Source organism: Trematomus bernacchii, unplaced genomic scaffold, assembly GCF_902827165.1.
Source record: "Trematomus bernacchii unplaced genomic scaffold, fTreBer1.1, whole genome shotgun sequence".
NCBI lineage: Eukaryota > Metazoa > Chordata > Actinopteri > Perciformes > Nototheniidae > Trematomus > Trematomus bernacchii.
Window position 1 is genome coordinate 2,056,695 of NW_022987821.1, and position 24,917 is coordinate 2,081,611.

Consider the following 24,917-nt stretch of genomic DNA (forward strand, 5'->3'; position numbering starts at 1 on the left):
CAACAAATTATAATACAGGGATATAACATATTCTGAAAATGGCCCACATACTGTATGAATCTATTTCATAGTGGTGTGTTCAAATAAGGGGTCAAACTCAATTTAAGATTTGAAAAAGAGTGTGTAAACTCCACCCCTCGGTGAGTGGTACTCAGTGGAGTAGCATGTCACTCTCACTTTCACATCTCCATATGAACATAACTGACAACTCCTTTAAACATACTTTTACAAGCAGGCATTAATGCAATTTATATAATATTATTTATGTTTTTCTGCTGAAGAAAGTGACTCCTGATTAATAATACGTGGTCAAATAAATGTAACTATACATAACACTGAAACATCCATGTGGAAAAGGGGTAGAAAGTGCAGTGTGTCTGGTTGTATTCCCTCAGTGTGAACAATGTTTCCTCAGCGGCATATCGACATCTCTCTGTCACATTGCTGCATGTTTCATTAGAAACAAAGTGATGAATTTGGAAGCCATGTTCAAACAGTGGGAAGTCAGAGTTAGGCTGTGCCCAAGGAAGGATAAAAACACAGAGTTTATAGCTGTATTTCCCTTTTTTTGTTGTTGTTTTAGTAGTCGTTGCGCATCTGTTTTTATATCTGTTTTTGTGGTCAATTCGTTTTTATCTGTGGTCATTTTGTGATTTTGTCACTGCGTGTATTGGTGGTCACTTTATAATTGTTTTTGTCTTTTAGTAGTCAATAATAGCTTTTTGTGTGTTTAAATTTGCCCCTTTTCATAGTCACTGTGCAGTTTTGCTTTTCCTTGCAGTTGTTTTGGCCTCTTTCTGCATCTCTTTGTGGTCATTTTGAGTCTTTTTCTCATCTGTATGTGTCTCTTTGACTGATATTTTGTAGGTCAATATCGAGGATGGGCATTTCAGTCACTTATGTGGTCATTTTTTACTCTTTGAAGTTGTTGTAGCACTTAATAAGAAGGCTTCTATTTGGCAGCAACACTCTAATGTAGCATTCTGTTTCTTGCTCTGCTTTCTTTACAGTGAAGCTGGAAAAACAGACAGTTCACAAGTTTATATAAAACAGAAAATAGATCAAGCAGTCCATATTCTGTGCACTGCTGGGTAAACACTTCCTGAGTTTACATGAATGTATTCAACAATAGAGTGGACCTACACATCCAATGTGGAGAAGAGGAAACAAATTCATATTGTTGCCATCTTGATTTCCTTCTGACGGGAAAAATAAAGCTTGAGTGTCACGCCATCGCACAATGAGGATGGAAACCCTGCTATAGGCCGAGGCTAAATCCATCTCTGTCCTCGAGACACTGCATTTCTTCCATTTCACAAAAGATGAGACATGGAGGCAGACTGGGTAGTGTGACTAACAGGCTTTCTGTTCATCTGTTAGTCATCATAAGCAGTTCATTAACCCCTACACACACGCACGCACGCACGCACGCACGCACGCACGCACGCACGCACGCACGCACGCACGCACGCACGCACGCAAACACACGCACACACGCACACACGCACACACACACACACACACACACACACACACACACACACACACGCACACACACACACACACACACACACTGATCTGTTTACAGCACAATCCCATTGATTCTCCCCGACAGACTTCACAATGAGATTACAAGATTACAGTAGGTGTGAGCATGTGTTCCCTGGCTTCATTTGATTAAAACTCCCACTAACTGCCTGCTACTGTTTACTAACTGTATTCAGACAAATCAGGTGCTTTGCATGATAATACAAGCAATCATTGTCTTTCAGTCATTAACGGGCTAACAACTGATCTCTTTATGGGTGGAATGACTTATCAGATAAATACAAATTCCATTAGTCAAGGCTTTTGATGAATAACTGTTCTATAATTACCCATTCCCACCTATAGTGAGAGTAAGTGATACTCCACATGAGACTTGATGGAGGGGCTATACGATTACATAGTTCAAGACTACAAAAATGAAACAATTGTGACAATTTATGGGGTCAAGGTTGAGTATCAATGGTGAAATGCACTCTTAGGGTTATTTTTGGTCTACAATTCTCTCGCAACCTGCCTACTTCTACACAATAAGTGATTTACTACGTTTCCCAGAAGACCTTAAAAGCCCTGAAAGGCATGAACACCCAGCTGGGTTAAACATGGAGGAGAGGAAGAGTGACAGGAGAGTGTGATTTTCCAGCGGAACAAAAGTGCAAAAAAATACCAACATTATAACTGCATTTACTGTCAGACGAGATACTGCTATTGGAGGATCAGTGGGATTAAAGGCCTTTCTACAAATTGTAGTATTCTTCTTTATTTGTATCATTGATGTGGTCAAGGGAGAGCTTTCTCATTGCAGACAGGTTCACCAGGTCACCATACACATGCCCATGCAGATACCCCCCCCCCACAAGCACTCTCACAGGACACACAGACATGCACAGAGTGTCACATGACGGGGCAGGGCCTGGAGGTGTGGTGGCTTGTCTGCTAAACAGGGATTACAGGGGGAAGAACATCTCTCTTCTTCAAACACTTAATAAAACAGAAGAGGACGGTAACAGAGAATGGGAAGAATCTGTGGACACGGGTAAGTGTGAAAAGCTATGGGTGCATTTATAATCAGTTAAGGGTTTCTAAATATGGGAGCATAGGGAGACGCAGCCCTTTAAAAGCCCTAATCCCTCTTACTGTAGAAACACTGTAATCTTATTTGGCAGCCAGCATTACTGTTAGACAACAAGGCTGAGGACAGACAGGATGGTATGGATCTATTCATGTATGAGCTATATAAATAGATTGTTTGTTGATATAAAAAACAGGTTTCATGGTGTCCTTATAATATAAAGTCAGGAGAATAACACTAAATATTATTTCCACCGATGCTAGTTATATTATTAGCTTACTTTAAAGCTTGTTTTTTGCAGTTTCTGTATATGTTTGTCTAGAAATAAAAAAGAAATAACTTGTTTTTAGCATAACTAGTAGGAATAAGCATTAGGCTATGAACACAAAATATTATTTTGTAAAATAAATATTGTGTTAACAGAACTGGTAGGGCAATAGCATGAGAATAGGAACACAAACATGTAAAATAAAGAACATAATAGTGAAACAATGTTAACTATGGAGCAGTTTACCAGAGAAATTACATTGAATATTATTTCTCTTTTTCTATTAACAGACCTATGTGGATAATATGCTCTACTTTGAGCATCTAAACTAATATGCTACCGTTTTTATTAGCAAACTATCAGTCTCTATTTTTTTTAAATTATTTTATAACTCTAGAAAACAAAATACTATATAGAAAATTGTAATAATTAGAACTAGTAGAAATTAGCATAAGGTTATTAACGACTACATACAGAATGGTCGTTGACTTTAATCAAACTGTTTAGAGAGGCGACGATAAACACCTACAAAAGGGCAAAGGGCAAAAGTGACAGCGGTTAAATTAGATGGGAGACGAGGAGGGTCTAACTTCATCTTAAAAGCGAAGGATAGCGTTGCAAGTCGCTTCGTAATTTTCAGTAGAAAACTAAAGTTGCATGCGTTTAAATTTGTGGTTGTAACTCAGCTTTCAACGTGACGTAATTTCTGAGTGGAACTAGTTCGGTTGGCGGATTTGGATTTGGACCGTCAGGTTTGAGGAAAGAGGCTCTTCAGGTAACCGCTGACGTTTGACACTATTTATTTGCCCCATTTCTTTGACGTTTCAAAGTTTTGGCAGGTAAATAAGTAGCCTTAAATGTCACATATAAGGATGTATCTGTAGCAAAACGAAGATGTAGGTTAACTTTTTAATAAACAGTAATCTGTAAAAGCATAATCAGATTTACTCCACAGTGAATCGAGTTGAAACGATTACGCCATTAATCAACACACAGAAATGTAACCACACTTTTTTTTTATAACCGTTTAAAAGGGTGTATTTGCTGGGTTTCTTCATATTCTAAGATAAAATGATTTTATTTGGGTTGTTCATGATGACATTTGCATCAATACAATGAATAATATATTTTTAGATGTACCTTCTCTATGGGAGTTGTAGTTAGTCCTTCTAATCTCATTCTTGGAATGTCTTCAAGCAGCAGTAAGACATTTCACACTGCCACCCTGACACCATCTGTGTGTGTGAGGTAATATGAGGTATGGTTCTCCCATTGACACTAATTACTGAAATATGTGTTCCCTTTCAGGAGGTTTACCTGACGTTGGGAACAGCATCTGATCTGGCGATGGGTGAGCAGGAGAATCCACTGGACAGAGACCACTGTCTGTCTGTGGTTCTGCCAGGGGGGATGGAGAAAAACGCCACAGTGCATGGAAGGTAGACCCTATTACACAAACATACAGATAATGTGCAAAAACTAAAGGCACTACGGCTTTTTCATTTTCAAAACTAAATGCTAATGCCACTTTTGATGCCATTGACCTGTTTTATTCACATGCTGGTTTAAATTTTATTATGGGAAATGTTGTATACAATAGTCTTGGAGCTTAAGCCATACTACACAAATCAGAATATATTGAGCTCAGCTGCATTGATTTGAAACATTTAAAAACAATATAAATAGCCTTTTCAATTACTTTAATACCTTTGTTTGGTCTATTTCCTCTTTGTCAACCTCTAGTGTTTTGATAAAGTTTCACCTGTCAGTTTCATACCTTTGCAAGATCTTTGGATGTAATACAGTATCTGTTATTGATGGTCAATTATTCACTCTCTCTTAATAGTAAACCAGTGATGGACTTACTGGTGACCCTCTGTGCGAGTTACCATCTGAATCCGTCTGACTACACTGTTGAGTTTCTCTCGCCTAACAAGAACAACATCAGCTTCAAACCCAACTCTCCTATTGGCTCCCTGGAAGCGGAGAAGATTGTGCTGAAGCCCAGAGTGGTGGAGGAAAAGATCAGGAGGCCATACATGCCTGAGGTAAAAGTGGTTTAAATCTGTACAAAAACACAATTTAAGCCATAGACTTTCTTTCCATTGTTGCATAAGATAAACAGTACGTATCATCTCTCTCTGCAGGCATCTGTTCGTCTGTTGATAAACTACAATAAGTCCCATAAGACGGTGGTGCGAGTCAATCCAAGAGTGGCCCTTGAGATGCTGCTGCCAGCGGTGTGTGACAAGTGTGAGTTTCAAGTGGAGACCACCATATTACTGAAAGACTCTTATTCTGAAGAGCCTCTGGACCTGAGCAAGACCTTAAATGAGCACGGACTGAGGGAAGTGTTTGCCAAAGACACAGCCGCTAAGGAGCCTGAGCCCCAAGAAGCAGGTGCGTTAGAGGACATATTGATATATATATTGATATCCATTTCCAGCCTATTCCAGACATATTTCCTGCTTAAATTGTTGATAAAAACCCTACAGTTGAACTTCACGGTTGTTTTTTTTTAGTTTCTTCGACAAAACCCTAAGGTCAACATCTAAAATAAGATGTTTAGTTCCTAAAATATACCTGCTTCTATATATATTTGTTCAAATCTGACCTCATAATGTCATTGTTTTCTGCCTGAATCAGCTGTCACTCAAACAGAGGTCATCACACCACCTCCACTACAAGGTAACACATTCATACACACTCTCAAATATGATCAACCATTTTTGCTACATTACTAATCAAGATCTTTCATTATCATATAGACCTGCCAAAGCAGGAGAAGAAACAGAAGGACAACACAGGATTCCTCAGCCTATTCAGAAAGAAGAAGAACAAAGCTGCAATGGTACATCATGTTGTCAAAGATGGCTGACTCTTTAACGTCTTCTGCTCCTAACTATATTTCCCCCTCTTTCCAGGACGGGGAAAGGAGTGCCCCAGCTTCTCCTGCTCCCAAAAAACAAGTGGGAGACAATGTGCGGGTACTTTCCTCCTCGAACACCCTGCCATTGGAGATGCCCAAGAAGAGACGGGCCCCTCAGCCGCCCATCGGGGCCTCACAGAGCGTCCCCAACAACCTCGGGAACTGTCATGTCGGAGAGTCACAGGTACAGTAGGTGCTGGGATGGTGGAAATGTACCCACTTCCACTAAGGAAAGAAGAGTGTTTGTTAGTGTATGATACCCCTTTTAACACATGCAGTCTATCCATGAAATATTTGATATTCAGGGTAATGTGTAACGCTACATTCCCACATAAAGCTGGAAAATGGTGGTATAAATGCTCTCAATGAAAAAACACGCTAATAAAAGGATTTGTTTTGTCATCGTAGAGGTCAGCAGATTCCACCTTAAGGAGCACCAAGAGGAGGGCCCCACCCCCACCCTGTGTTAACACCCACCAGGAGGTCAAAGGTAAAACCTGCATTCATGATTAAAGACCTTTGAGCTTTCAATTTGACTGGGGGGGGGGAAAATGTAAAATGTGACTATTTGAGAGGTATAAAATATAAGTTTAGGTCAGTACCATCACATAGTATCTTTCTCTTTATTTTGCCATCCACTGAAGCATCATTGAAACGGCAGAGGATATGAAATATGCTGGTGGAATAATCCCAATTGACCTTTTACAGTATTTCCGTAAAAAAAATCAAACAGCTTTAGAGTGGGGTGAATTCTTGTACCTGCCAAATCCACACGGCTTCAGCCAGCGCCACACCGGGTCAAGACAGATTGAAGTTAAATCAAGATTAAAATGTCAAAGCCAATAGAAGCTTTATATCCAGAGCGAAACGCGGCTTTTATCAGTCGGAACAATTTAACCCCGTTCAGGGCAATTAAAGTGACCCGCCGCGCTTTGTTCATACAGGCTGTTCCAAGATAAATCCCTCTATTGTCCGAGTGCTCACTCTCCCTGTATTAGTGTGATATGCTCACCCACCTGCTGTTCCCTTTCATTCTGACCATTCTGATATTAGGTTATTAGGGACCTGTAATTAGCCAGAATCACTTCACAATGAAACACAGAAGCACATACTACAGTTTAAGAAAGCAGACATTTTGAGCTGATAGAAAATGCTCTTTTCAAAATCTAATTATCCAACTTAATTGCCCTCAGCAGTCTCGGCTCCCTCCCGTGTTTTTTGTATCAATCCTCTGCAGGAAAAACAACTCCCAGCCAAGAGTTGCTGATCACACTCTCCATCCTGTCCTCCTACACTCACATGATCACAGACTGTGCACGTTCAATAGGGCATGTTCATCACTGTGTTTGTCTTTAAAGCTTCAGACGTTGCTGCCCTAAAGCGTTCTCCTCTCCCTGCTTACAGACTCTGTGTTACCTGGAGGGGGGGCTTGAGGGCTGCTGTCTCCTCTTCCTCTCCTCCTTCCATCATCCCTATTCCTCCTGTCCGTCCTCCTCCTGCGCTGGCCTCTTCTTCCTCATTTCCAACTTAGTTGCTTTTATGGATGTCTGTCACTGCACTTAAAAGCTATTTATTTGTCTTGTTTTTATTTTGTCTGCTTGTTTTTTGGTGGAAATTCTGTATTGTTCTTCTTTTGTCTTTTTTTGTGTGTTTTTCTTTCAATGGATTACTTTTGTGAACTTACTGCTGTGCCTTTACTTCAAAACACACCATAAGCCAGATCAATACTTCAAATCTTTGTATTTTATGCTAATTTATTTTTCTTCTTTTTAATTGACTATTACAGTATATATGTGTTTTATATATTTATGTTTCATTCTGGTTCTTTCATCTTTTTTTTCTGATTTATTTATTCATTTAAGTTTATATTCATAATTCATTGTTATTTCTCTTATAACAATAAAACTGGTATTAATCAAATCAACTTTACGATTGATTTATTTAAAAAAATGTGTCTCTTAATTTTCTACTAAAATGGATTCATAAGGGTTTTCCATTTGAGCCAAGTTCCCTTATGTTACTTATTCCATTTTCTTATGTTATCGTTATATTTTAATAATGAATGTTGCTGTTCTTTATGCAGAACTTTCATTGATAATATTACTTTCCTTAAAAGTAACATTAATTAAAGTTGACTCTGTGTTTTGAAGACCCTTAATTTGAATATTCCTGTTTCTCCAGCGTCCGTAGACTCCCTGACAGAGGATCTGAGAGAAAGTGACGAGTCAGAATCTGTATCACTGCCCTCGTCTTCATCACCATCACCATCCCATCCACGTTCCTCTTCATCCTTCTTACGTTCATCCTCACCCTCCTCCCGTTCATTTGCTCATCTCTATGAAGTGGCTGACCCGTATCTGCCTTCGTTTCGGGGCAAAGACCTCTCTGACGCCCGCTCTGCTCTTGCCAAAGTCCTGATGTCCTCCATGTCCAAAGGAGCGCTGGTCAGGCGTGTGAGGAACTCTGCCTCCTTCCCAAAGCTCTACAACGACGACTCCTTAAAGTCCATGACTCCGGGGCGTTCGGTTAACGGGGGGTTCTGCGTAGAATCTGTTCTAGAACACAAACTCCCAACTGAGTGGCAGGATCCCGCACATAGGAAGGGAATGACCACGTTTAAAGTGGTTCCCTCTGGGAAGTCCTACGATCCTGAACTCACCACAGAGCAGGGAACCGTAGAAGATCACCCTGAGAGTGAAGGTTCTACTGCTGAGCCTGAAGAGGATCCACCAGGGACTGAAACACCTTTACAGCACCCAGTACCTCCTGAGAAATCTCTGCAGTGTCCAAAGCCTCCTGAAAAGCCTTTGCGTAGTCCAGAACTTTCTGAATCACCCTTGCAGATTCAAGACTCTTGTGGAAAACCAGTGCGGAGTCAAGAACCGTCTAAAACACCTTGCCGGAGTCCAGAACCTCCTGAAAAACCTTTGCGTAGTCCAGACCTTTCTCAAAAAACAATACTGGTTCAAGAATGTTCCGAAAAACCTTTGGGTAGTCCAGAACCTTCTGAAACGCCTCTGCAGAGTCCAAAAACCCCTGAAAAACCTTCTGGTAGTCCAGAACCTTCTGAAACGGCTTTGCAGAGTCCAAAAACCCCTGAAAAACCTTCTGGTAGTCCAGAACCTTCTGAAACGGCTTTGCAGAGTCCAAAAACCCCTGAAAAACCTTCTGGTAGTCCAGAACCTTCTGAAACGGCTTTGCAGAGTCCAAAAACCCCTGAAAAACCTTCTGGTAGTCCAGAACCTTCTGAAACGCCTCTGCAGAGTCCAAAAACCCCTGAAAAACCTTCTGGTAGTCCAGAACCTTCTGAAACGCCTCTGCAGAGTCCAAAAACCCCTGAAAAACCTTCTGGTAGTCCAGAACCTTCCGAAACGGCTTTGCAGAGTCCAGGCTCTTCAAAAACACACTTGCAGAGTCCAGAAACTTGTGAAAAACCCCTGCAGAGTCCAAAACCCCCTGAAAAACCTTTGGGTAGTCCAGAACCTTTTGAAAAACCTTTGGGTAGTCCAGAACTTTCTGAAAAACCTTTGCAGATTCAACAGTCTTCCGAAAAAACTCTGCAGAGTCCAGAACCTTCCGAACCACCCTTGGGAAGTCCAGAACAGTTTGAAACACCTTTCCAGAGTGCAGAACCTTCTGAACTTCCGCGTGACGGTCAGATCATCTTGGAGGATCAAAGCCACAATGAAGAGTCTGAGAGTAAAGACGTAAACCATTGTGGTTCACTCGCTGAAGTGAAGCAGGAAGTGGTTCAAGAAGAGGAAGAAACCGAGGACTGTTTCCCTCCCCCTCCTCCACCCGTCTACTTTGAAGAAACCATAGAGGAGAAAGAAGATGCTTCCTCTCTGTCTTCTTCTCAGCAACCAAGTCCTACCTCCAACGGGATTCATCAGAAGGAGTCTTCCAGAAAACCTGCTAACCCAGCCCCCTCCAGGTTTGCAGAGGCCGTAGCGCTGCGCGTGCAGAGGTCCCATCTCAGGAGCACAGGGAAGGGTTTAGGCGCTCAGGTCCAGAGCAGACCACTCGGTACACCTCCATCACCCCCCAGGTCCCCCTACCAAAATGGTGAGTTCCACAGACCACTGATTTTAGGGTTTAGTGCTTTAGCTTTGATGTGATACAGATACGTAGCAGTACTGCACTATTTCCCGCTTGGTTTGTCATTGTGTTTTAAAGCCAGTAGTTGTACAAAGTTGCAGATGTACTACTGAAGAGTAAAAACTGAAAGAAGACAACACTATTTCACCACAAAGCCATAGCAAAGTCTCCTATTCAAGAAATGTCACAAATAAGCCCCTAATCGTTTAAACAAATAAATATATGTCTTCAATCCATATTTCCTTTGAAAAATAACATCTAACATAGAAAAAGGAGGACATTTCTGGGCATCTGACTGTATATCTTGTCGCCATTTTAATACCTGCATATAGAAGAAAACCGTGATATACATTTCTTTCAGTTTTGTCTTCTTCTCTTCTGTAGGTGCCTGACTGTCCCTGGATCATTTCTAAGTAGATGAACAGTATTTTTGCATCAGTTTTATGACAAGCAACTGACTTTTTTTGTATTCTTGTATTTTTTAGTTCAAAGAGACGTTGCCGTCTCATTTAGTTGGACTTTAGATTATGTTGAACATAAATATTTTGTCCACACAGCCAAATGTACAGGATAGAGACAACGTCCTGTTTTTTCTTTACTTCCTTTTGAATTTTTATTGAAGATGTGCCAAGGCGGATGCAAAGCTGACGTGAGAGTTTTTGTTTGTGTAAAACAAATGAATGTGCAATAATAGGTTTATTTTATTTCTGTGCCAGAGTTAGTTTTCCTCTAGGTTGTAAATGTTATAATTTATAAAGAATGCAGTACAACTGATTTGCTGTTTGGCCAGCAGGTGGCAGTACAGTATTATTTAAAAAAGAATCAAATCTATAGATGAGGTTTTATGTGAAGTCTCAGAGACACATTTTATTATTTTAAGCTACAGTTAATATTGTTTTCTTATGGCTCAAGAGCATTAATGAACTCACATGACACATTATTATAATATTTATTTTTCGCAATGCTTTGTCTGTCAATTATAAGGACTTTCCCAGAATAAACCTGCATTTAATGACATGAGAATTTATTGTATTTCTTGCAAAACAAATCAGTGTTGAAATCAGTTTTATGCCAACACCTTCCTGAATAAACTCAGTCCACTTTGCACACACTGTTGTGTCTTTAACGGACCCACACCTCGGGGCGATACTGCATAGCTATACTTGGGTGCCAAAAGAATCCGCTGCACTATACGTATTGATCCAGCCCTGGCCTTGGAGGAACAGCAAGGAGCTGTGCGAGGTAGAGACCTCGCCAGAACCGCCCGTGGCTAAAGCTCCACGTTTGCCAGGCCTGGACTGAGTGGGCTAGCTTCAAGACTTTTCTTTCTCTCTGCAATTCCACCTGAGGAGACGGGGAGAGAGGATGGGTTGCTGGTGGATGATGGGAGGTGACCGTTGACCCTGTCGTGTTTCCCCCCACCCCCCCAGAGGGAGCGCCCGGCCCTCAAGGGCACAGCCGTGTCACACCGCCGTTGTCATGGAGAATGCCATTACCGCCCCTAAGGGAGAGTCTAAAGTCTGTGGAAAGAGAAACAGCTCTTTTTCAGCCCAAAGCACTGATATCCAATGTTAGTGACAACTCTGGCATTCTCTGTTTTTAGGGAAAGGTTGGATTTCAACCTGAGCAGCGATGATCATGATTATGCAGACAAAAGAGAACTGGATTTATAATGTAGACCAACATGAAATGCTACTCTGTCATGTACAGTTATGATCCAGTGATGATATGAGATGCTATCAGCACACGTGGACCTTTGAAGAAGAACTCGGTGATTATTGTCTCAGGAGAGAGAGAGACAGGGACAAGCTGTCTCAAATCCTGGAGGACACGTCTGTCATGCGACCACATCAGGGTTAATGAAGTGATGATGAGGCCATGGATTCATTTTCAGGTTCACTTATGTAGAAATATACACCATAAAAAGAATGTGTTGTCAGGCCACAACATTCTTTAAACTTTTTAATAAATTATTTTCGAAATCTCTACCAGCCAAATTCCCTCTATTGCACCGTTTTACCAATTTAAATAATATAGAAAAATATAATTTAGGGATGAAATAAAAAAATATAATTTGAAAAAAGTACAGAGAAATACACACTTCATAATGAATAGACACAAATACATCATAAATAAAACAAGAATAAAAACATTTGATATATTGTGTGTATATAATAGACAGTACATTGTTTTTATATAGTATTCTGTCTCATTTTTTATCATCACAATTCTATGGCAACAACATTTAGTAAATATAGATAAAATGTAATGTTTTAATTTAAATTGATTGTAATAATTTGGGGAAGAAGGGTATTTTATATGAAGTAAATAACACCTGTCTTGAAAACATATGCCACTGCAGGATACTCCCAGTGCAGAAGCAAAAAAGTAAATGTAAGAGTTTGAAATGTATTCGCTTTTGGAAAAGATCTTAAAGGTAGGATTCACCTTGTAGCGAACAGTCAAGGTCATTTGAACACGACTCCAATCTGGGTAAAGACTAGACATTAATTCAAGTTCAATTAAGAAATCAGGAGCTGGTTTCAATTGAAATTCATCTCTTGCATGAAGCTTGTTCCTGATTATCTCAGGACTAGCTTGACATGAATGCTCTGTACATTGAGACTTTAAAAAAACAGCATAGTATATAAAGCATGGCAGACTGAGGCAACTCTTCTAAAACCTCTTGGTAGAGCCTTTCAACATATATCGGACTATTTAAATATGCAAATGGTTGAAGTGGAAGGCCTTGTTGGTAATTTCCATCTCAACAGAATAAGACAGCTAGCCAATAGTGTATCAGATAAGCCATCAGATCAGACTGAGCAAAGGCAACTAAAGGATGCCAAAGAAGGCAGTAAGACACTTTTGTCGAGGGAAGTTGTGAAAGTGATAAAAAAAAGATAAAAGTTTCCCGTTGAATAGTAAAGCATACAGAATCCATTTTCCATCCCACTTACATGATAAAACTTTAAATGCACCATTGAGAACAATTAAAACTCCACACATTTAGCATCCATCAGATCAAGCATAACAATAAAAAACGTCCACACACCCACAAAACACGCTCAGATCAATACCACGATATGTGGCCCACACAAACAGCGCATCACATTTATCATTTATTTATTCCTTCATCTCTTCATTCATGTCCTATTTAGCTCTCCATCAGATGCATGTGCCTTGTGGTTTGAAGATGCCCACGAGCTGGTGAATGTGATTATAAAACAGCGAGTATAGGCCCGGGGGCGCGCTTCCACTCCGGTGTCTGCACATGTGTTGCAGTCTGCTAATATATGTGTGTTTACATGGCACCTCCATGCTTGGGTAGAAATAATCAATACGTGAATCACCCAAAGCAGTGTAGCCCTCCCCAGGCAGTGTGGAAGCAGCTATTCTTTCCATTCACCTTGGGATCTACCCCCCCCCCCCACCCCCTAAAAGTGAGCTTCGGTTGCCTAAAACACCACCACCGCTGGAGGGGAGGCTTGGAAGGGAGAGCGCAGTTGACCTTTGACCTCCTCCATGTTGGCGCTCGCTTCCCTCCTCTTTGGCGAAGCGGCAAATCACCGAGTTCCTGCCTCATTGGCATTGTCAGGCGCTTACAGTAGTGTTTATCTGCATTGTGCTGCTGGTTAACTGGTTCAAATGTTATGGAAATGATATTTACCTCTTCTTTGATCCTGTAAACTCCAAACACGCAGGCCTTTTTTCTTTTTTTCTCTCTCCTCTTCCCCTGGTCGAAGAAGAGGCGCTATAAATACAAACGATGGGGAAAAATAGTCCTGCTTGGTGTTAAAATCAATCACAATTCAAGGCTGCCGTGTTTTAAATGGGTGTAGAGGACGTGGTTTTGACACAAAGTCAAGCTAGTTTGATTCATGGTGCTTGGCAGCGCAGGAGAAAATAAACAAGAACAGAAGCGGTTTGACGGTGGACAAGCCCTGTCCCTCCATCATTCTTCTTCATTCAGTCTCCTCACTGAACCCTAGGAAAGTGCTGTGATGAATGGCCGACGTCTGCCATTCAACGCGGGGACAAACTGACACAATCACCGCGGTTAATTTGTCACCCCAGGCTGTTTCTTTAGACAAATCTGCCATCTGATCCTATACAGTGAAACAATGTGTCTCCTGCTTCTGATGTGCCACCCTCCTGTATGTCTGTGACTAATCACTCTAATGATCACATGAGGTGGCCATAATGAAGCTTTTGGACTGACGATGCAGTGCTGATGTATAACCAAGAGGGGGCACAGCAATCCCTGCTTCAGATCAGGGAAATTAAGATAGGTACTCTGACTTTGACGGGAGTATTAAGACAGAAACCAGGGGCAGACAACAATGATTGTTACAACATGTTGCACCGAATAATCCAAACTGCTGTTTTAATAAGGAATAATGTTGTACACTTTGTTGAGAAGATTATTTTAAAATCCTAGTATGTGAGATTTTTTGCATAATATGTCAAACTTGTGCATCTCTCTTTCTTTGGCATTGTGTTTAATTCATTTTCTATTAATTGTTGCCTTAGCTGACCTTAAATGCAAACATTCCTCCTCAGGCATGTGCTAATAAATTAGTTATGTTCCCTTATTGACTCTCAATTTAACTCAAATTACTGAGTAGTTATAAAACAGCTTGTGATCTGCAGTGTATGAATCAGAAGGGTGAACCAGGAACGTTTTATAGTGGGAGTCTCTAGGAAAAGGGGTACAAACCATATTAAATTGGGATTTCTTTTTGTCAGAATTGCATTTAAAGGGGGCTTAAAAGGTTAAATATTAGCTTATATAGGTAATTTAGCATACCAGCTTATGTTATTTAGATTTACAACAGTGATAGTAATAGATTAATTTAAATGAAAATTGCTTGCCCCAACAAAATCTTACAGATTTATTTTGTGTTCCGAGGAGGTAAAGCTATCATTATGAAGTGATGGTACAGTATCAGGATCAGAATCCTTTAGTCATAACGCAGCGGGGAACTGAAAGCGCAAAGTACAGTGCACATAAAAGGTCAAAATATAAGAGTTTACATAGATATTAAATAAAGAAGCAATCACATGGTTTAAAAAATAAAAACAAATTACCTTGGAAAATAATGGTAGAAATATTTGTAATATATAGTGTTGGCAAATGTATAAAGTTGTGCCTATAAACCAGAAATTCAGTCTTGTTTACCAAGTATTAAGTAAACTAAGTGTTTGTTTCTCCCAGAATAAACCAGTGAGTATTTTATTGATACCTGCTAAACAACAAAATGACTGTAAGTGATGCGTGTGTTTTAAAGTCCTTTTCCAGTCTTATTTGCCAGCCTCTTGATGGAGCCGCAGCAGCGCCCCTACAAAAAAAAGACTACTTTTTTATTCTCCCCTTTGTTTTTGAGTCTGTCATCATTAATAATTCATCTCTTTTCTCGGATGCTAAAACAACAACAAACAGAACAACAGCTCGGATAATGTATTCAGTCAAAAGCTCATCGTGTCGGGGAGGAGGAGAGGGGACAGAGAAAATGTGCACTGGAGTGAGACAGGAGAGCACCCCGACAGGGAGAGGCTCAATGTCACTCCGCAGCGTGGCGGGAAGGAAGAAAAACAAACGCCAGAAGCAGGAAAAAGAGACAAAGATACAGTTTGTAAGTCATAAAAGCCCAATTAGAGGCATTAGGGAGGATTACAATGAATAATCTTTAATGTGCATGACAAAAAAAGAATGTATTCTAGATTAATAGAGAAGCTCTAGCAATAATTCAAGGTTGAATTTGGTGCCAATGGCCGTCCATTGACTCAGCTGCCTTCCTTTAACCCCCCCACTCCCTTCTCCGTCACCCCTTCAGTTGGAGTAGCGTGACCTTGGATGTCTCCGGTGTGAACCAGCGCCCCAGCTTTCACATTACGACACAATGGATCCTGACTCATTCAATTTAAACCCATCAGGAAAACACAATACAAAGCAAATTAGCTGCCATTATTTAGACACTTCCGTGCCCCCAATCTGAGGTTATATGACAATTAGTCACATTTGTCTTCTTGGCGCTCCTGTTCCTTGCAACACACAGGGTTTTCATGTTCATATCTTTAATTCTTACAGAGCTAAATGAACACTTATTGTGGAGTACTTAATCCACAGTGAACAATTTTATGCCTTTTCTTAAATTGAAAAGTTACAAATTGAGTCATAATCTTTTTGACAGCTTTAGAAAATGTTCTTTTTAGTCTTTTAAATGCTGCTTTTAAAACATAGACTAACTTAAAAAAGCTGAAGGGTTAAATAAAATGAAAATATATAAACGGCATATTTATTGAAGTTGTAAAAAAACTTCTACTGAAGTAAAAGAACCAAAGTATTAGCTTAAAATGAATTTAGAGTATTACAAATGAAAGTACCTGTTATGCATAATGGCCCATTTCAGAATGATATAAATACAATTACTGGTAAAAGGTATGGATGCATTAATGTGTATATCATCTCTGTTAAGGAGAGATCATTTTATTTACTTCATATACTACTGCTGGATATTTTAATATTTTAACTATACGTCAAAATGTGCATTTATTAGTTGGTTTCATTTGTATTAGCTAATAATCTGAATCTAACTGAAGTTATGAAATAATTTTTAAAAAGTATAATGGTTTTTCAAAAGTATAAAGTAGCATACATTAAAAGAAAATATTGTACTAAATGACAGTACTAGTGTTAATGTACTTTATTACATTCCACTACTGACCAATAGAGAATTAGCTACAGTATAAGGTTTATTTCTTTATAAACACAAGTACAATATTGTTTCCTTTAACAGACATTGAAAAAGTCAAAGAGACACAGGAGAGAAGGATCTGGCAGGAATCCATTGTCGGCCAGCGGGAGAACAGAAGCGCTTTACTTCCAGAGGGAGAAGATAAGAGAGGATCTTTGAATGCAGTTAATGACTTCTCTCACCTAAAGTCTGTGTTGATAACTGTTTCCTGAGCATACCTCTCACCAGGCCTGAGAGCTGCCCACGGAAACTCAACCCCCCTTCTCGGAAACGTCCCCTTATCTTACGCATTGTTTAGTACAGCTATGAGTTTAAGGTGGACGGTTCAGAGCCAGCAGAATGATGCTTTCAAATCAAGTTTTTCAAGGTAGGTGTTCACACCACTTTCCAGCTCTGGTTTTTATTAAGCCTAAAAGGTAGCTTTAACCTCCGTGGCCTCACACCGGGGCTAAACAAACACGAACCCAACACACAGCAGGAGACTTTTATTTGGGATTTGTTATTGCGTGCATGAAATCGTGATTTAACAGACAAGATATATGGACAGTGGCCATTTATACGTGGATGCTTTTAGAGTTCTGGCAGCTTTTTCTTTACAATATGCTATGAAATGAAGTAAACACATAAAAAGTGTAGCAATAGAGATGTTTATTGTAAAAAAGCAGTGGCCCCAGGCGGGTGCCAGGAATACTTTGGCACACCGTTCCCTGCGTTTATTTTTCACTAACTTCCACCTACCTCATCTGCGTACTTGGGGAAGTATAAAATAAAATCAGGTTATATAAAAAGAAGGTTGAGAACAGTGTTTACTGACGGTACCTGTCAAGAAATTACAGGTTTTCAGCGACTGAAAGAAAATCTTTATCATGCTCTCTTCATTTGTCAGTGTCAGTGAAAAGAGATGTTTTCCCAGCCAATTGAGTGATATATGTTAGAAACATTGATTGTATAAAAATAACATTTGAAGGTGTGTGTGTGCGTGTGTGTGTGTGCTTAACAGCCTCACAAGTCCTCACAATCTATTTGCAAGGCAATAACCAAAGTTCCGCTGCTTTGAACTTACTTTTAATTGTATGTTTTTAGGATATTGTAAAGGAAAAAAAGACTGCATACCTTTATCCATCTCAAACGTAATATGAATTCATGGTATGATACCTGGAGTTTATTAATTCAGGGCCACAGAGACAGCTGAATAATGAAATTTAATGAAAATTTTAGATGGACTAAAAGTCAGAGAGCTTCCGTCATTAATTTTAAAAGCACACATACCATCAGGCTTCACACAGTAATGATACATTCCTCCATTTGGGCTTTATGCTATATAACTGTGCCCAATACTGTGTAGAAAATATTTATGTTTTTCTTCATCCGGTGGAATTCAAGGTCTTAGTATATGAAATGGAATTCTGGAAATATGCACACAACTTTTTACAGTAACAATAGGGACAGTAGGTAAATGAATAGTGGCTGATGTTAATGGGCTTCTTTTTAAAAAGCAAGGCCCTCTCTAGCTTTATCAAAATATTTGAATGGACTTTATAAAAAACTCCCACCTAATATCTCAAATAAAATGTGTTGAAAGGCTACAACTCTTTAAATTATAAAATGTAATGTGCATAAAGATGTTCTAATGGTGCACAATTAATAGCCATTCAACACTTGTACTTTTGATGTTTTCAGTACATTACGTTTTGTAATTTGACCTCAGTTAGATTTTTAATTAGGAATTTCTACAGGTAATACAATATTTTCACAGGGTTTTGTTTGTAGTTTTCTTAAGTAAAAAGTAAAACGTATTGTATGTCAAGTATATTTGGATGCCAATACTTTTACTGAAGATTTTATATGCATGACTTTTACTTGTAACAAAGAATTCTTACAATTTAGTCTTGCTACTTTTAAATTAATAATAAGTCTCAATACTTCATCCACTTCTGCAAACATGTGCTGATCATTTTCAATGTAATGGCCTTCAGTTCTTTATTTCCATCAGGGTTTTATTTTTGCTATATTATAGGAAAGAAGTGTCCTTGTTGTGCCACATCTCTGAGCAGCCTGCTTTTATCTGAGCCCCTCTTTGTCTCCGTGTTGCTGTAATGTATTGAGTCAGTACAATAGGTCCACTAGAAACCAAAAGGGATGCTGGCAGGAGAGTAAATCCACTCAGATCCCTGTGGTTTCCTCATCCTGCCTCACGTCCCGTGGACCTGCCACTATACCTGCGGCCCAGTGTGGGCTGCACTCAGCCAGGCATGGTGCTATTGGAGCAGCCGCGGAGGCCCCGTGTACTCTGACCCCAGAGGAGATTGGATCCTTGGTCGTGGAGGAACTTAGAGGCGGCTGCCTCCGTGGCACCACCGTACGACTCCTGCCAGCGGGATGATGTGTTAGTTGCACAGTGATAAGACTCCAGGCTGCAACAAATCAGGAGTCAATACAGGATGATCCTCCTCACTTTTTTCTGAAAGGTTTGAGGGCAGTAGATTTAAACAGTCGTGCATTTCCAGCTTCAGCCATCCAGAACTGCCAATTTATTTGATAAAAGTTGTATCATAACGGCTTCATTCTTGTCAAAAAACGCATCAAATACCCACTCTGTTGCACCAGGTGGATGTGGGCTCTGCATTTTATTTTGGAGTTGCACCCACAACACTGTCCTACTGCTTCACACACTCACTGAACCACATGAAAATAGCCCAAACTAATCTCCTCCAGTTTTGGTAATATCTGCCAAAAGAAACTAAAATGCCAAGTTGGTTTAGAAAACGATATAGCCTACTTTAAAACTAGCCCAAAAAAGAATATTCCCATCATCCCATTGTGTCATATTTAGGAACAATATTTGATGTAGTGAGTGTGGCTGAATGGTAGTTTATTCCCAAGCTTAAGCTTGAGAATTCAATGGATCCTCCATGTGACTTAGAAAAAAAAGAAAACACCCTCCCTCTTAAAATATCGGTGTTGATTTGTTACATTTCCAAACAACTTGGGATCACACATGAACACCAATTAAAACCCAAATTAGAACACGTTTGCAAAGGTTTTCTTTACTTTTTAGTTTTTGTTTGTTGTATCTGTGCAGTTATCAATGATTTAAAATAGGTGTGGCTCAGTTAAATAGATGATGTCTCATATTTCTGTGCGCTAATAAGGATTTTGCAATTTTTGTATCCAAGTGGTCGCAATAAAGCTTTGTGTTTTGTTTTTTTCCCAGGCAACGTTAAGTTTGGCACATCTGCCAAATGTAACCCTGATGTTTGAGACACACACCAAACCCTAACTCTGTTAAGAAAAGACAACATTATCCCATCAACTTGGTGTACATTTGGCAGCAAAAGGCATCCCTATATTTTGAGCAGGTATACTGTTGACTCTTTTGAAGGTGTTTGTCTATGGAGTGTCAGAGCTGTCAAATGATGTTGTCACATAAACATGTCACTGCGACATCCAATATCTAGCCCCCGTCCACTCGCTGACAGAACCACGCTTTCCTCTGTTTATGAAGAGTCCTACTGTGCAGGCAAGGAGAGGATTTAACAAACAAACAGAGACAAAAGACAGCCCAATTCTTACATGTCGGCACTCTTTGAAAAAAGACGGAAGACCGAGCAACTGCCTTCCGCTTAACTACCCATAGCTTTTGAATCGCATTAAAATACATGAGGACGGCAAGGTGCTCTCCCCTGGTTCCTAATGTATGACTATTTCATATGGACAGGATAGGGGGGGGGGGGGTTGGAAGTGGGGGGCAGCTGTCTGTGGGGGTGATTGACACAGGCCCACATTAGGAGCAGCTTTTGGAAATAGGTCCGTGGAGACTTGGCGGATTGGGTCTGCCGAAGGAACGGTGTCTCCGTGAGGATCCGTGCCTTCTTAACCCCACTCATTGGTATGCCGATGTGCGGATACCGTGCTCCAAACGGCACAGCCTTCCAGACTGCACCCCCCGGCCCCCCCCAACACACCGCTACGCAGACACAATCCCACCGAGGACCCGTGACGATATGCAGCGTGGAATACTGAATCAAAATAGAGTCCAATTAATAATCACATAGTTAGTTCATTCTGTGTGCACCGCTGTGGCCTGCATTCTCGCGGAAGTTTCAGCAGGGAAAAGTTTACATTTCTTACTTCAACACACACATGCACACACACACACACACACACAGACAAACACACACACACGAGGCATCAAACATGTCAACTTGGTGGAAATAAGAAAGCACAGGAGAGTATGTCCCTCCCACATGTGACAAAACAGGCAAAATAAAATGTTTAAATTTGGTTTTAGATCTCCTGGTCGCTCGAATGAGAGGAATAACATGTCAGCATCGAGACATACTCTGCTGTCAGGTAAGAAGACAGAATATCACTTTACCCTATTGTGACTTTGAACTATATGACGGTAAGCAGACAGATTGTTTTTGTCACAGAACTAAGTGACCTGTAACCCGGCGCGTTCCTATTTCAAACTCTTCCTCCGTACATCTAAAAATATTCCCATCAGAAGAAAACTGATAGAATTTACAAGACCTAATGTCATTGCAAAGAAATATTACCACAAACATACAGTACATATTTTTGTCTTTATCATTCGAAGGGAGTTATCATTTAGCAAGCTTCGAGGTCCAAGGTGAGACAGGAATATTTGAGTACGCCTAATGAAAGGCAATATAAAAGGTGCCTCTCGTGTTGTTTGAAATCAGCTTGTTTTGTTTTTTGGCTACGTTACATGTGCTGGCACTAATTATACAAGCTAGGTAGTCCTCGCACATTCAAAAAAGAAAACTCGACCATTTTTGACATGTTCATTTAAAGTTACTAATCAGATGTAAATATGCAAAGCAGGTCCCGATGGGATTTCTTTGATATGCAAATTGAAAGTGCAAACAAAGGTGGGGGAGATGAAGGCTTTTTTTTTTTTTTTTTTTCAAAATAAAAGAACATCTCAGAGATGGTATTGTCATGACATTTTGTTGGAAAAGAAAATATGTGAGATACCACCTTTAATGGCGTTTTTGTTACACCAAGGCCGGAGCTGGTTGCTGCAAATGTGTGGGCATGATACAAACAAATATCACTACAGCCACATTTTTTACTCATATTCGTATATCAAAGGCAACATCCGATATGTATCTTGTCCTATTTGCTATTCGCCATGATCAGAACATGTAAACAAGCATGCCAGTGTTCTTCCCCTTCCTCCTATCATAACAGCAACTTACTGGCCAGTTATCTGTTTGATGGGATGTAAAGGGAAGGTCAGTGTTTCCATAATTCACTCCAGAACCATAAATCATATTATATGATCTCCTCTGGCCGACTGTTCACTCTGCCTGCAGAAAACGACCAATTCACTACTGTATAATATGGCACTTACGGGCACAGGTGGAGGTTTTAAAGACGTTGTTTTCCTATTTCTGTCCCTTGCCGTCTACATGTATGCTCAGATTAATCGTTAAAACCCACTGCAATCACCATTTGCAGCACGTTAGCACAATGTTAGCCGCCCGGCGCTCTGCCTCTAGCTGACAAAAGTCCCTTTGTGGTCAGCGATGAGGAGCAATGGAGGGAAACTGACTTTTATTGACACGAGGCTGTCAGAATGGAGACGGCGCCGCTGTTCATTTCCAATTTCAGCCCACAGATTGGAATCCGCCGCTGGGCTCTCCAGTGTCTCAAGCACCATTTTCTGAACCTATGGTGTGGAAAACATGATTTAATTCCTGTTCAATGCTTTTCATCAGATTCTCCATCTCTCCAAATCGTCTTTGTGTGGCATCATATTGAAGGAGTAATTGCGCATCACTGTGGATGGTGGAGTGCAACATCCTCTGGTAAAGCCAGGGGTAAAATTACAGCTGGACAGTTGAACTTCAAGTATACGACTGAAACTTGATTACTTTTATCTGATATCCTCAAGCACTGGTATCATTATGTTTCAATATTATACCCCTGTTGGCACTGTTTACACTACTGTGGTAATGTTTCAGTTTAAGTGACTCAGGGACTGCAGTCACAGCAGTTAAAACAACTGCAACTAATGGAGAGTGACTGTAAACCAATACCTGGCTATATGATCAATATTTTAATTACATCTCGGCAGAAAGTACCATGATGCCGCTGTTTCGCCAATAATGTGTTTATTCACGTGGAAGTTAGAGGTAAATAAGTGAGATTTCCTCTTGCACTGCGATACTGCTACACAGTAGACTTTTTCTCCCAAGTTAGTTTCCTCTTATTCTCAACACAAGGTCAACTTGTTGTTTCCGAAGCTTCCAACCACATCTCATGGCCTCAGGGGATGTAACTGACTACTCTTTCAAAAGTAATGACTCATGACGCAGTATTTCAACCCAGTCTCACGCCATTTCGTGTTATAGTCACGAAATTAATTTAATCTATTGATTCGTGTTCACCAACCAGATTTTCGTGTCACACAGAACGATTTTAAAAGCAATGTATTTCTATTGGTAGTATGTTTCGTGCCTGCACCACGTCTTTTTGTCCGGTCGGGTCTTGGAAGACCGGAAGCTGTGTGGTTCATAAACACATTTTCTTACTCAATATCTTACCCTAAGCCTAACCCTTTTATTTTAAATTGTATAATGTCTGAGTTTTTTTGCCGTCCGCGAGGAAAAGAAATGTGGCTCAGAGCCTCAGAATACTGAAATCTGTATTTTATGTCATGTCTTTTTCCTTCTAATTTGTTATTATTTGGTGCAGGCACAAAACATACTACCAATAGAAATACATTGCTTCTAAAATCGTTCTGTGTGAGAATACTGAAATCTGTATTTTTTTTTATCTGTTTTTCCTTCTAATTTGTTATTATTTACATTGCTTTTAAAATCGTTCTGTGTGACACGAAAAAAATGGGAAAATCGTGTTGGTGAACACGAATCAATAGATTAATTTCGTGACTATAACACGAAATGACGTGAGACTGTGTTGAGTATTTAGCTTAATTACTTTCCATGAATTAGCTCGGCTCCAAATAAAGATCCTTTATGTTACTATCCTTTATTTAATGTGTGACAAAATATTTTGCCAAGCTACAGTTTACTGGTATAGACTGACCTTTAAAATCTAGTTTAGCAATGACTCTGAACAAAACCGCTAGCTTAAATGAGCTAATATTGTAAACAAGCCTGGTTAGCTAGTTTGCTAACATTAGCAGGTTTGCTAAGAAGACAGAAGAACATAGTATATATTTGTGATGATGCGTGAAAAGCTGACTCATTTAAATAAATACAAAGCTTTCCATTCAGAGACACTTTGTTGTGTGAGCTTCTTTTCAAGCCGGTTTTCTAAAGTTAAGTCAGTTTGCTAGAAGAAAAGCACTTGTCTTAACAAGAAGACACAGAACTCAGTTAAATACAAACTGATCTGATTAGGGGGTGAAGTGCAGGTGTACAGGACGTCAGGAGGCTTCAGGGCTAATGGGGAACAGGTGAAACCAATAAGGCCAATCAAACAGGCGGGGAATCAGGGAAGAAGCTGATTGGCTGGTGAAAGACTAACGACTATGATGCAGAGCAGGTGTTTTGGTCAAAGGCACCACAGGAACACCAACGGAAACACACAAAGACAGGAATTAAAACAGACATGAAAATAGCCTGCACTAAGCCTCTGACAATACTGACACTTCATTAAAATGATACCAAAATGTTAATTGTAGGCTAAATGTTAATGCTAAAATCCTTGGTGAATTTACCTGTAAATTACCTTAAAAAACCACAGCTCAAACTGGTGTTATAAACAATGAAGTCTATGATACTACAAATATTTATAGAGCGCTTTTCCCACTGCTCAAAGACAAGTTAAAACAAATAAACACTTACCCTCACAAAGGAGATACATCCTTTAGTGTGAAGATAAATGCAATTCTTAAAAAGGAATAGCTTTGTTATTTCGCGGTTGTGGCTGTGTTCAGCTAAAATATATAGTTTCATTAGGACAAAGATGTTTATCACACAGTAGACAGAAATATCCATCAAGCCATGTATTTTTCTACTTGTTGACGGGCTATTATGGCAAGGCCAGGGCTGGAAGTATGGAGAGAAAAATAGAGAGAGGGATTTATTATCCTGTATTGAAGTTCACCCCAAAAGAGCTAGCATTTCACAGGAGCTGCACGCTGACCTTTCCGACAGCCAAAAATGTCATTGAAGGTTTAAGGCAAAGAAATCCAGTTGTATTTAACCAAGCCTTCAAAATCTTTGACATTTCTTCTGATGTTGCCAC

General features: G+C 39.9%; 1 protein-coding gene across 1 annotated transcript; it reads left to right on the plus strand.

The window, feature by feature from the left end:
* Positions 1-2,510: 2,510 nt before the first annotated feature.
* On the plus strand, positions 2,511-10,927 carry LOC117499225 (cordon-bleu protein-like 1). The gene is made up of 10 exons (XM_034151603.1): positions 2,511-2,581; positions 4,194-4,324; positions 4,732-4,933; positions 5,033-5,285; positions 5,532-5,573; positions 5,654-5,736; positions 5,810-5,998; positions 6,223-6,304; positions 7,996-9,879; positions 10,297-10,927. Exons 2-10 carry the CDS (start codon positions 4,233-4,235, stop codon positions 10,302-10,304), a joined length of 2,835 nt encoding a protein of 944 aa, XP_034007494.1. The 5' UTR covers positions 2,511-2,581; positions 4,194-4,232; the 3' UTR covers positions 10,305-10,927.
* The last annotated feature ends 13,990 nt before the right edge of the window (positions 10,928-24,917 follow it).